The sequence below is a fragment of the Oncorhynchus gorbuscha genome, linkage group LG10 (assembly GCF_021184085.1).
Source record: "Oncorhynchus gorbuscha isolate QuinsamMale2020 ecotype Even-year linkage group LG10, OgorEven_v1.0, whole genome shotgun sequence".
Lineage (NCBI taxonomy): Eukaryota > Metazoa > Chordata > Actinopteri > Salmoniformes > Salmonidae > Oncorhynchus > Oncorhynchus gorbuscha.
The window spans coordinates 35111774-35124810 of NC_060182.1; the positions used below are offsets into that span (position 1 = coordinate 35111774).

General features: G+C 43.9%; 1 protein-coding gene across 3 annotated transcripts in view; it reads right to left on the reverse strand.

Moving 5' to 3' along the window:
• Positions 1–1676: 1676 nt before the first annotated feature.
• Positions 1677–13037, reverse strand: part of LOC124045965 (diacylglycerol kinase alpha-like) — a 42500-nt gene continuing 31139 nt past the window's right edge. For all 3 annotated transcript variants that reach the window (XM_046365822.1, XM_046365819.1, XM_046365821.1), the window contains exons 16-24: positions 8501–8586; positions 8203–8292; positions 7830–7990; positions 7596–7660; positions 7377–7467; positions 3414–3603; positions 3028–3145; positions 2874–2934; positions 1677–2708 (exon numbers count right to left, since the gene is read on the reverse strand). In XM_046365822.1, coding sequence (XP_046221778.1) covers positions 2631–2708; positions 2874–2934; positions 3028–3145; positions 3414–3603; positions 7377–7467; positions 7596–7660; positions 7830–7990; positions 8203–8292; positions 8501–8586 — 940 coding nt within the window. In that variant the 3' untranslated portion in view covers positions 1677–2630. The remainder of the gene's footprint in view (positions 2709–2873; positions 2935–3027; positions 3146–3413; positions 3604–7376; positions 7468–7595; positions 7661–7829; positions 7991–8202; positions 8293–8500; positions 8587–13037) is intronic.

Here is a 13037-nt window from a genome sequence, read left to right on the forward strand (position 1 = left end):
ACACACACACACACACACACACACACACACACACACACACACACCCCAAAAGTTTGGACACCTACTCATTCAAGGGTTTCTTTATTTTTACTATTTTCTATGTCAAATAATAGTGAAGAATAATAGTGAAAACAATGAAATACTACATAACACATGTGGAATTAACCAAAAAGTGTTAAACAAATCAAAATATATTTTAGATTCTTCAAAGTAGCCACCCTTTGCCTTGACAGTTTTGCAGATGCTTGGCATTCTCTCTACAAGACCTTAACCAACAATGCAGTTAAGAAAAATAAGTGTTAAGTAAATAATAAAAAATTTAAAAAATAGTTAAAGAGCAGCAGTAAAATAACAGTAAAAATATGTGTTATTTCATTGTTTTGATGTCTTCATTATTATTATTGTACAATGTAGAAAATAGTAAAAATAAAGAAAAACCCTTGGATGAGACACACGCAAACTGTCTAAACTTTTGACTGGTACTGTACATACACACATTTAAAATGATCCTACTAAAATAGAATAACAAATGAGAAAATGCAGTTACAATAAAAACCTTGCTAAATAAACATTTCACTCAAAGTGTTCAAGCAGAATCATTGCACAGTTTTTCACTCCTTGATAAACGCATTAGATGAATTTGGCTAAATTATGACAAAAGGCACACTAAGTTCTTAGCTTAAATATATAACTGTGGACATCAAGTTAATCTACAGCTGTAGTTTGTAAGGCTTTCATAATATAGACTTGCATTGTGGCAGAACAAAAACATATGTACTGAACTTTCTGAAAATGTTGGTCAACATCTCTCTAAAACATGCACATACCAACTGTTTGACAAACCAAGTTGCTTCAGTCATTTAAAAAGGTCCAATGTAACCGTTTTTATCTCAATATCAAATCATTTCTACGTAGCAATTAAATACCTTACTGTGGCTGTTTTCATTTAAAATGGTCAAGAATAACTTCTAAGCAAAGGGCAATTCCTCAAGCAAGAATTTTGCTAGGACTGTCTGGGAGTGGTCTGAGTGGGGAGGGGAAAACTGACAATGAGCTGTTATAGTTGCGATATAGAGGTCAACGGAATGCAGACCACGGGGGATAGGAGGATGCCGGATTGGTGGACAACCAACAAATCTGATCTAACAAAGTGGATATTCGTCAAATCTGTCACGATTAATGCATTTTAACAGGCCCACAATTTTGGCTGGGTGATATATCGAATTATTATGTTTTATTATGTTGGAACATTGCTGTGGGTACTTGCTTCCATTCAGCCACAAGAGCATTAGAGAGGTTGGGTGATTAAGCCTGTCATTCCAGGCTTAATTCCAATTCATTCCAAAGGTGTTCGTTGGGGTTGAGGTAAGGCCTCTCTGTGCAGGCCAGTGAAGTTCTTCCACACCGATCTCAACAAACCATTTCTGTGTGGACCTCGCTTTGTGCACGGAGGCATTGTCATGCTGAAACAGGAAAAGGCTTTTTCCCAAACTGTTGCCAAAAAGTTTGAAGCACAGAGTCGTCTAGAATGTCATTGTATGCTGTAGTATTAAGATTTCCCTTCGCTGGAACTAAGGGGCCTAGCACGGACCATGAAAAACAGCCCCATACCATTATTCCTCCTCCACCAAACTTTACAGTTAGCACTATGCATTCGGGCAGCTAGAGTTCTCCTGGCATCTGCCAAACCCAGATTAGTCCGTCGGATTGCCAGATGGTGAAGTGTGATTCGTCACTTCTGAGAACGCATTTCCACTGCTCCAATGGTGGCAAGCTTTACACCACTCCAGCCGACGCTTGGCTTTGTGCATTTTAATCTTAGGCTGCTTGCCCATGGAAACCCATTTCATGAACCTCCCGATGAAACAGTTCTTCTGCTGACGTTGCTTCCAGAGGAAGCATGGAACTCGCTCAGCCCGACCCACAACTGAAGTTACTGAAGTCTGATTTGGATATGTTTGGCTGTTTTAGCTGCATAACATCAATAAGTTGTCCCCTTTCAGGTTTAGAAGAAGTGACTGCTAAATGCTAACTCCGGTTGGTATAAAGCTGGAAGCACACAGAAATCAGTGGTGGTAATCAAAGTTGTTTTCAACTATATTGACGTTGATTGATGACTTGATTGGCGAAGATGATTTGATTTAACATGTATTGGGGTTGACATCCATACAAGCATTATACTCCTATTTCTACCTCAACATAGTGTGAAATACACAAACAATAGCATAAATGCAAATGTAGGCACATTTTTCAGGATCTCCACCCCACCGCGTTTCCATGGCATTTTCCTTGTTTTTGGTCAACTTCCATTGACCTCTTTACCACATCTGTTGACACTGACAGAGAGGTTTGGAACTATTTCTTATCACTCTATTCGCTAACTTACTACCATGGCCAAAACTCATTCACAGCAAAACAGGCAGAAATGTTAGGCAGTCTCTTCAAACAGCTCTTGCACTAAAATGACATTATAATAATTTGCACAATATTACTCTAACCTCAGAGAGGAAATATATATAAAACACAGGAAAATCACATTTGACTGCACTGGGCCTTTAACAAAATGTACAATAATAAGCAAGTGTATACAGGCCAGCCATGTTACAGCTTGAAGCCAGGGGAGCAGGCTACTACTTTGAGCTGAAGAAGCTGGACCGGCCCTGGGGAGCCATCAGCATACTGGCCTGGTTCTTGTGTGTGATGTGAATCTAAAGAAGGAATATGAGCAAAAATGTTGCTTTACTCAAATTACCATGTTTAGCACCACGTTACCATGTTATATTAACAACGTATTATTAGCATCAAGTCCCATGGTCTCTAGCAACTGAAACTGCTTTTAACTCTGCTTGCCAAACTGGTTTCCTAGCACTCACCGTACAGGGTGGCTGCATCCAGGGCTCTCCGTCTATCTGCATCGGTAAAGGTTTCTTCGTCCTGAGAGATGGACAGAGATAAGCAAGATAAGTAGTGGGGATTGAATGTTTTTGTATATCTCAGCCAGTCTATACACATCTCACAAACACTCACCTGATTGTGATCTGGGAGGTTTTTGCTAGTCGTATAGCGCTCTTAAGTCCTGTATATATCTGTCCCATCTCCATGGCCCCTTCGAGGCCAACCACCTCCAAACGCCGGTCACTGACGTCTGGTACGGAAGATGGAAACACTGAACATGCAATTCACACAGAGAGGCAGTCTTTTTCAGCCTGAGACCAGCTGTTAAGATTCAAACATACTTCTCAACCCATCCAGGGTCAAGGGCTTCTTCCAATGAAAATAACATTTATCTTTTAACAGCTGTGGCATGAGAACTAACATCTCACATGATATCCTAACAATATCATTTACCAGACCCATCCTTTAACATTTTGAAATCTTGAGCCCTTGGTTAAAGGCAAAGGATATCGCCGTACCTTGTCCACTGACTTTCAAGACTTCAGGGTCAACAATAACCACAGGCATTTCCTGAGGATTCATCAAGCACTTGCATTCACTCTTCTTGGCTTCTCCCCACAGGTTGGATCCACCGTGCATGCTGGGAATGTTGAGGACAGCGATCCCCTCCATAGAACGGCCACTCAGGTCTAATGGGGTGCCACAGCACTGAGGGACGTACAACATCAGACAGAGCAACTTAATGAGATGCCATAATGAGATAAACATAAGGCATATATCGCAGAACTATCAGGTCGCCTGTGTTAACCAAAACCTTTATGTAATTCTGCATGCTAAAAATACGTGCTTGTTTGCAGACTATGTTGAGTGGGGAGAACAAGTATTTGATACACTGCCGATTTAGCTGGTTTTCCTACTTACAAAGCATGTAGAGGTACACTTCAACTGTGAGAGACGGAATTTAAAACAAAAAACTAGAAAATCACATTGTATGATTTTTAAGTAATTCATTTGCATTTTATTGCATGACATAATTATTTGATACATCAGAAAAGCAGAACTTAATATTTGGTACAGAAACCTTTGTTTGCAATTACAGAGATCATACGTTTCCTGTAGTTCTTGACCAGGTTTGCACACACTGCAGCAGGGATTTTGGCCTACTCCTCCATACAGACCTTCTCCAGATCCTTCAGGTTTCGGGGCTGTCGCTGGGCAATACAGAATTTCAGCTTCCTCCAAGGATTATCTATTGGGTAGGCCACTCCAGGACCTTGAGATGCTTCTTACGGAGCCACTCCTTAGTTGCCCTGGCTGTGTGTTTCGGGTCGTTGTCATGCTGGAAGACCCAGGCACGACACATCTTCAATGCTCTTACTGAGGGAAGGAGGTTGTTGGCCAAGATCTCATAATACATGGCCCCATCCATCCTCCCCTCAATACGGTGCAGTCGTCCGTCCCCTTTGCAGAAAAGCATCCTCAAAGAATGATGTTTCCACCTCCATGCTTCACGGTTGGGATGGTGTTCTTGGGGTTGTACTCATCCTTCTTCTTCCTACAAACACGGCGAGTGAAGTTTAGACCAAAAAGCTCTATTTTTGTCTCATCAGACCACATGACCTTCTCCCATTCCTCTTCTGGGTCATCCAGATGGTCATTGGCAAACTTCAGACGGGCCTGGGCATGCTCTGGCTTGAGCAGGGGGACCTTGTGTGCGCTGCAGGATTTTAATCCATGACGGCTTAGTGTGTTACTAATGGTTTTCTTTGAGACTGTGGTTCCAGCTCTCTTCAGGTCATTGACCAGGTCCTGCCGTGTAGTTCTGGGCTGATCCCTCACCTTACTCATGAACATTGATGCCCAACGAGGTGAGATCATGCATGGAGCCCCAGACCGAGGGTGATTGACCGTCATCTTCAACTTCTTACATTTTCTAATAATTGAGCCAACAGTTGTTGCCTTCTCATGCCTCTTGTCCTGCATGCCTCTTGTCCTGTAGCCCATCCCAGCCTTGTGCAGGTCTACAATTTTTATCCCCGATGTCCTTACACAGCTCTCTGGTCTTGGCCATTGTGGAGAGGTTGGAGTCTGTTCAATTGAGTGTGTGGACAGGTGTCGTTTATACAGGTAACGAGTTCAAACAGGTGCAGTTAATACAGGTAATGAGTGGAGAACAGGAGGGCTTCTTAAAGAAAAACTAACAGGTCTGTGAGAGCCAGAATTCTTACTGGTCAAATACTTATGTCATGCAATAAAATGCAAATGAATCACTTAAAAATCATACAATGTGAGTTTCTGGATTTTTGTTTTAGACTCCGTCTCTCACAGTTGAAGTGTACCTATTATATAAATTACAGACCTCTATGTGCTTTATAAGTAGGAAATTCTGCAAAATCGGCAGTGTATCAAATACTTGTTCTCCCCACTGTATGTGTTAAGGTACAGCAACTCGCCCAAGCCTTCCCCATTTCTCCTTCTCCCAAATCCAGTCAGCTGATGTTCTGAAAGAGCTGCAAAATCTGGACCCCTACAAATCAGCCGGGCTAGACAATCTGGACCCTTTCTTTCTAAAATTATCTGCCGAAATTGTTGTCACCCCTATTACTAGCCTGTTCAACCTCTCTTTCGTGTCTTCTGAGATTCCCAAAGATTGGAAAGCAGCTGCGGTCATCCCCCTCTTCAAAGGGGGGGACAATCTTGACCCAAACTGCTACAGACCTATATCTATCCTACCCTGCCTTTCTAAGGTCTTCGAAAGCCAAGTCAACAAACAGATTACCGACCATTTCGAATCTCACCATACCTTCTCTGCTATGCAATCTGGTTTCAGAGCTGGTCATGGGTGCATCTCAGCCACGCTCAAGGTCCTTAACGATATCTTAACCGTCATCGATAAGAAACATTACTGTGCAGCCGTATTCATTGATCTGGCCAAGGCTTTCGACTCTGTCAATCACCACATCCTCATCGACAGACTCGACAGCCTTGATTTCTCAAATGATTGCCTCGCCTGGTTCACCAACTACTTCTCTGATAGAGTTCAGTGTGTCAAATCGGAGGGTCTGCTGTCCGGACCTCTGGCAGTCTCTATGGGGGTGCCACAGGGTTCAATTCTTGGACCGACTCTCTTCTCTGTATACATCAATGATGTCGCTCTTGCTGCTGGTGAGTCTCTGATCCACCTCTACGCAGACGACACTTCTGGCCCTTCCTTGGACACTGTGTTAACAACCCTCCAGGCAAGCTTCAATCCCATACAACTCTCCTTCCGTGGCCTCCAATTGCTCTTAAATACAAGTAAAACTAAATCATGCTCTTCAATCGATCGCTGCCTGCACCTGCCCGCCTGTTCAACATCACTAATCTGGACAGCTCTGACTTAGAATACGTGGACAACTACAAATACCTAGGTGTCTGGTTAGACTGTAAACTCTCCTTCCAGACCCACATCAAACATCTCCAATCCAAAGTTAAATCTAGAATTTGCTTCCTATTTCGCAACAAAGCATCCTTCACTCATGCTGCCAAACATACCCTTGTAAAACTGACCATCCTACCAATCCTTGACTTTGGCGATGTCATTTACAAAATAGCCTCCAATACCCTACTCAACAAATTGGATGCAGTCTATCACAGTGCAATCTGTTTTGTCACCAAAGCCCCATATACTACCCACCATTGCGACCTGTACGCTCTCGTTGGCTGGCCCTCGCTTCATACTCATTGCCAAACCCAATGGCTCCATGTCATCTACAAGACCCTGCTAGGTAAAGTCCCCCCTTATCTCAGCTCGCTGGTCACCATAGCATCTCCCACCTGTAGCACACGCTCCAGCAGGTATATCTCTCTAGTCACCCCCAAAACCAATTCTTTCTTTGGCCGCCTCTCCTTCCAGTTCTCTGCTTCCAATGACTGGAACGAACTACAAAAATCTCTGAAACTGGAAACACTTATCTCCCTCACTAGCTTTAAGCACCAACTGTCAGAGCAGCTCACAGATTACTGCACCTGTACATAGCCCACCTATAATTTAGCCCAAACAACTACCTCTTTACCTTAACTACCTCCCTACTGTATTTTTTTATTTTATTTTGCTCCTTTGCACCCCATTATTTGTATTTCTACTTTGCACATTCTTCCACTGCAAATCTACCATTCCAGTGTTTTACTTGCTATATTGTATTTACTTTGCCACCATTGCCTTTTTTTGCCTTTACCTCCCTTCTCACCTCATTTGCTCACATCGTATATAGACTTGTTAATACTGTATTATTGACTGTATGTTTGTTTTACTCCATGTGTAACTCTGTGTCGTTGTATGTGTCGAACTGCTTTGCTTTATCTTGGCCAGGTCGCAACTGTAAATGAGAACTTGTTCTCAACTTGCCTACCTGTTTAAATAAAGGTGAAATAAAATAAAGAAATAAATAAATGTGTTTTTTTTATGAGCTGATTCAAAGCTGTGCGTTTGCCATCCTCACCTCAATTGTAAGACATTCATTCAGTTTCTTGCACGAAGCAGAGATGGTCTCTGAGGTGGCAAACTCAAAGTACCACAACTTGTTCTTCATTCTGAAATATTGAACAACATTCTTGAATTCACGTAGAGTCATTTACACTATGCACAAGGTGACTACCCCTAAAAGGTTAGTCCTCACATGTACTATAGGACTCTGTGCTGGTTATTCAAATGTGTTTACCTGCTGTTGAATTTCTGGGGGTGTTTCTCTCTCATCGTATGAAAACGGTGGGCAATAGAGGCGTCCTGTCAACATACAACAAGTTCTGAAAAGTTCAGGTGTGTGCCGTAAGTACGTAGCCTGGTCACACTTTTTTTGCCGTCTTCAACGTGAAAATGGCCAAAGGAGTTGTCAAGACAGCACAAACAGATCTGGGACCAGGCTACAAGTTCATTCCCCTTGTTCCTAACTCACCACGCCGATGGAGAAGTAGTTGTTGATGATCTCATAAGGCACAGGGTCTCCTGTCTCCTGGGGGTCCTCTAGGATCACCTCTACATTCCAGCGGTCCATCAGCACCGGGGTGCTGACCTCAATCTCCTTCAGGATACGACACAGATCTGTCCCATCATAACCTACACAGACCACAGAGGTACACTATAAGGGATCATTCTGTGCCACCAACGGTCCCACACTCAAGTACAAAAGAATACAAGAAACCAAGATGAAACACCCAGAGACAATGATTATTTAATCACATACAGTAGAACTATGGACAGCAAATACTGGATATATGATCCGTGAACACACAACGGGTATAATGAAAAAAGGTCAACCCTGTGCCCACCTCCTCCCCATCTAAGACAACGTGCGAGGTCATTTCCTGTGCCCAGGGGTAACACAGCCACAGGTGGCCGCACTTGAAGATTGGCTTTGTCTGATTGAACCAGAAGGGGAGAAAGACAGATCAATATCACCATTTCTGTGACATGTTTGAGTCTTTGGTTAGGAAATTCATAGTTTGTACACATACACTGAAGTTAGGAAATTCATAGTTTGTACACATAGACAAATCAACTTCAGTGTATGTGTACCACATGGCATGTGTACCACATGGTTTACCAACATTGTGTACTTGACCCCACCTATGGCATCAAGTATCCAGCCCACAGTGCCGTCCCCTCCGCAAACCAAGATCCTGTAATCCTTCAGAGATCTGAAGAAGCACAGCCTGAAACACAGACGTAATATTATGTTGTGGGTGCAGGACAGGACCCTAAATGTTGATGGCATCTCAGACAGATATAAGCCATTCAAGTCAACAAAGAGAGGAATTGTATTTTTTATTTTTGGGGTGATTTGGTTTTATGCATGTCAACATCAGAAGCCTCCTCCCTAAGTTTGTTTTACTCACTGCTTTAGCACACTCTGCTAACCCTGATGTCCTTGCCGTGTCTGAATCCTGGCTCAGGAAGGCCACCAAAAATTCAGAGACTTCCATACCCAACTATAACATCTTCCGTCAAGATAGAACTGCCAAAGGGGGCGGAGTCGCAGTCTACTGCAGAGATAGCCTGCAAAGTAATGTCATACTTTCCAGGTCCATACCCAAACAGTTTGAACTACTAATTTTGAAAATTACTCTCTCCAGAAATAAGTCTCTCACTGTTGCCGCCTGCTACCGACCACCCTCAGCTCCCAGCTGTGCCCTGGACACCATTTGTGAATTGATCGCCCCTCATCTAGCTTCAGAGTTTGTTCTGTTAGGTGACCTAAACTGGGATATGCTTAACACCCCGGCAGTCCTACAATCTAAGCTAGATGCCCTCAATCTCACTCAAATCATCAAGGAACCCACCAGGTACAACCCTAACTCTGTAAACAAGGGCACCCTCATAGACGTCATCCTGACCAACTGGCCCTCCAAATACACCTCCGCTGGCTTCAACCAGGATCTCAGCGACCACTGCCTCATTGCCTGTATCCGCCACGGAGCCGCAGTCAAACAACCACCCCTCATCACTGTCAAACGCTCCCTAAAACACTTCTGTGAGCAGGCCTTTCTAATCGACCTGGCCCGGGTATCCTGGAAGGACATTGACCTCATCCCGTCAGTTGAGGATGCCTGGTCATTCTTTAAAAGTAACTTCCTCACCATTTTAGATAAGCATGCTCCATTCAAAAAATGCAGAACCAAGAACAGATACAGCCCTTGGTTCACTCCAGACCTGACTGCCCTCGACCAGCACAAAAACATCATGTGGCGGACTGCAATAGCATCGAATAGCCCCCGTGATATGCAACTGTTCAGGGAAGTCAGGAACCAATACACGCAGTCAGTCAGGAAAGCTAAGGCCAGCTTCTTCAGGCAGAAGTTTGCATCCTGTAGCTCCAACTCCAAAATGTTCTGGGACACTGTGAAGTCCATGGAGAACAAGAGCACCTCCTCCCAGCTGCCCACTGCACTGTGGCTAGGTAACACGGTCTCCACCGATAAATCCATGATTATCGAAAACTTCAATAAGCACTTCTCAACGGCTGGCCATGCCTTCCGCCTGGCTACTCCAACCTCGGCCAACAGCTCTGCCCCCCCCGCAGCTCCTCGCCCAAGCCTCTCCAGGTTCTCCTTTACCCAAATCCAGATAGCAGATGTTCTGAAAGAGCTGCAAAACCTGGACCCGTACAAATCAGCTGGGCTTGACAATCTGGACCCTCTATTTCTGAAACTATCTGCCGCCATTGTCGCAACCCCTATTACCAGCCTGTTCAACCTCTCTTTCATATCGTCTGAGATCCCCAAGGATTGGAAAGCTGCCGCAGTCATCCCCCTCTTCAAAGGGGGAGACACCCTGGACCCAAACTGTTATAAACCTATATCCATCCTGCCCTGTCTATCTAAGGTCTTCGAAAGCCAAGTCAACAAACAGGTCACTGACTATCTCGAATCCCACCGTACCTTCTCCGCTGTGCAATCTGGTTTCCGAGCCGGTCACGGGGGGACCTCAACTACACTCAAGGTACTAAACGATATCATAACCGCCATCGATAAAAGACAGTACTGTGCAGCCGTCTTCATCGACCTCGCCAAGGCTTTCGACTCTGTCAATCACCATATTCTTATCGGCAGACTCAATAGCCTCGGTTTTTCGGATGACTGCCTTGCCTGGTTCACCAATTACTTTGCAGACAGAGTTCAGTGTGTCAAATCGGAGGGCATGCTGTCCAGTCCTCTGGCAGTCTCTGTGGGGGTGCCACAGGGTTCAATTCTCGGGCCGACTCTTTTCTCTGTATATATCAATGATGTTGCTCTTGCTGCGGGCGATTCCCTGATCCACCTCTACGCAGACGACACCATTCTATATACTTTTGGCCCGTCATTGGACACTGTGCTATCTAACCTCCAAACGAGCTTCAATGCCATACAGCACTCCTTCCGTGGCCTCCAACTGCTCTTAAACGCGAGTAAAACCAAATGGATGCTTTTCAACCGATCGCTGCCTGCATCCGCATGCCCGACTAGCATCACCACCCTGGATGGTTCCGACCTTGAATATGTGGACACCTATAAGTACCTAGGTTTCTGGCTAGACTGCAAACTCTCCTTCCAGACTCACATCAAACATCTCCAATCGAAAATCAAATCGAGAGTCGGCTTTCTATTCCGCAACAAAGCCTCCTTCACTCATGTCGCCAAGCTTACCCTAGTAAAACTGACTATCCTACCGATCCTCGACTTCGGCGATGTCATCTACAAAATGGCTTCCAACACTCTACTCAGCAAACTGGATGCAGTCTATCACAGTGCCATCCGTTTTGTCACTAAAGCACCTTATACCACCCACCACTGCGACTTGTATGCTCTAGTCGGCTGGCCCTCACTACATATTCGTCGCCAGACCCACTGGCTCCAGGTCATCTACAAGTCCATGCTAGGTAAAGCTCCGCCTTATCTCAGTTCACTGGTCACGATGGCAACAACCATCCGCAGCACGCGCTCCAGCAGGTGTATCTCACTGATCATCCCTAAAGCCAACACCTCATTTGGCCGCCTTTCGTTCCAGTACTCTGCTGCCTGTGACTGGAACGAACTGCAAAAATCGCTGAAGTTGGAGACTTTTATCTCCCTCACCAACTTCAAACATCAGCTATCCGAGCAGCTAACCGATCGCTGCAGCTGTACATAGTCTATTGGTAAATAGCCCATCCATTTTCACCTACCTCATCCCCATACTGTTTTTATACTGTTTTTTATTTATTTACTTTTCTGCTCTTTTGCACACCAATATCTCTACCTGTACATGACCATCTGATCATTTATCACGCCAGTGTTAATCTGCAAAATTGTATTATTTGCCTACCTCCTCATGCCTTTTGCACACATTGTATATAGACTGCCCATTTTTTTCCTACTGTGTTATTGACTTGTTAATTGTTTACTCCATGTGTAACTCTGTGTTGTCTGTTCACACTGCTATGCTTTATTTTGGCCAGGTCGCAGTTGCAAATGAGAACTTGTTCTCAACTAGCCTACCTGGTTAAATAAAGGTGAAATAAAATAAAAATCAAATAAAAAATTCTAAACATCTCTACTAAAACAAAAGATAGGTAAATAAATCTGACAGAAAATGCTTATCGAAGTCATCAAAAACATTGAGATAACCCATGACTAACATCACGGTTATATGTGCAAAACACCAAGTTTATATCAGACACCAAGATCACAGAAGATGACAAAATTTGAGGTAGAATAACTCAATGCACAAAAACATCTATCTTAGCACCATTTTGGGAAGATCCGTGATCTTTGTAGTTTTGTTCAATTTGGGACCTGGTTATCTTTCTCAGCTCATTATTGAGATTAGTGCCTAGACCATATGCCTTCAACAGCACATCACATTTTTAGACATCAAAATAGTGCTGTTTAAACTTTAGTTTCCAGTGAATTTACTGTACAGAGAATGACCTACATTTTCCCAGTTTACTCTAGTTGTTGAAGTCCGCAACAAAGACAGATGTGCCTTGGTTTTCAGGAGACTGCAGTGGTTTCATTTATGTTGAGAGGTAGGAGGGAGACCAGCATTTCTCATCTCTACAAGCTGTTGCCATTCTCTCCAGGACACTCATCCTATTCTGACTGTGTTCAACCTACCGCTGCATCATGTCATTAACGGTCAAGGCCATGTCACTGACTGTACTGAGCAGGCTGGAGCTGCTGGCCAGCCCTTGGCACATTGGCTGTGGTGTTGTCAGCTTCCCAGAAGGAGGGAGTGGATCATGATACTTTGTGTTTTCATTGTGTACGGTTGCATTCTGATAGAGGCAATTATTCTTCAAGTTGAGGGGACACGTTGTACTAATGCTGGGGCCCAAAGGTGGTCTGACTGAAGAACCATCCAGAGGTAGTGTCAATAGGACTGGAGTTAAAGGATCAACCAAATAACCTCCAAGAGATGGAGGAGGCCCCTCTGAAAGTGAAGATGAATCATCAAGTTAACTAAATGCAAAATCCCATATCTAATGTAATTAAGCTAAAGTAATGTTAACACAACTCACTCTCCGATTTCACAACTGCGACTGATGTTTCTTACGAACGTGCATTCCTCTTCCTCGGTCTTCAGTGATTGACTGTTGCTGCTCAACCTCAATCTGTGATCGTATCTGAACCTTCAAAACGTCTATAAC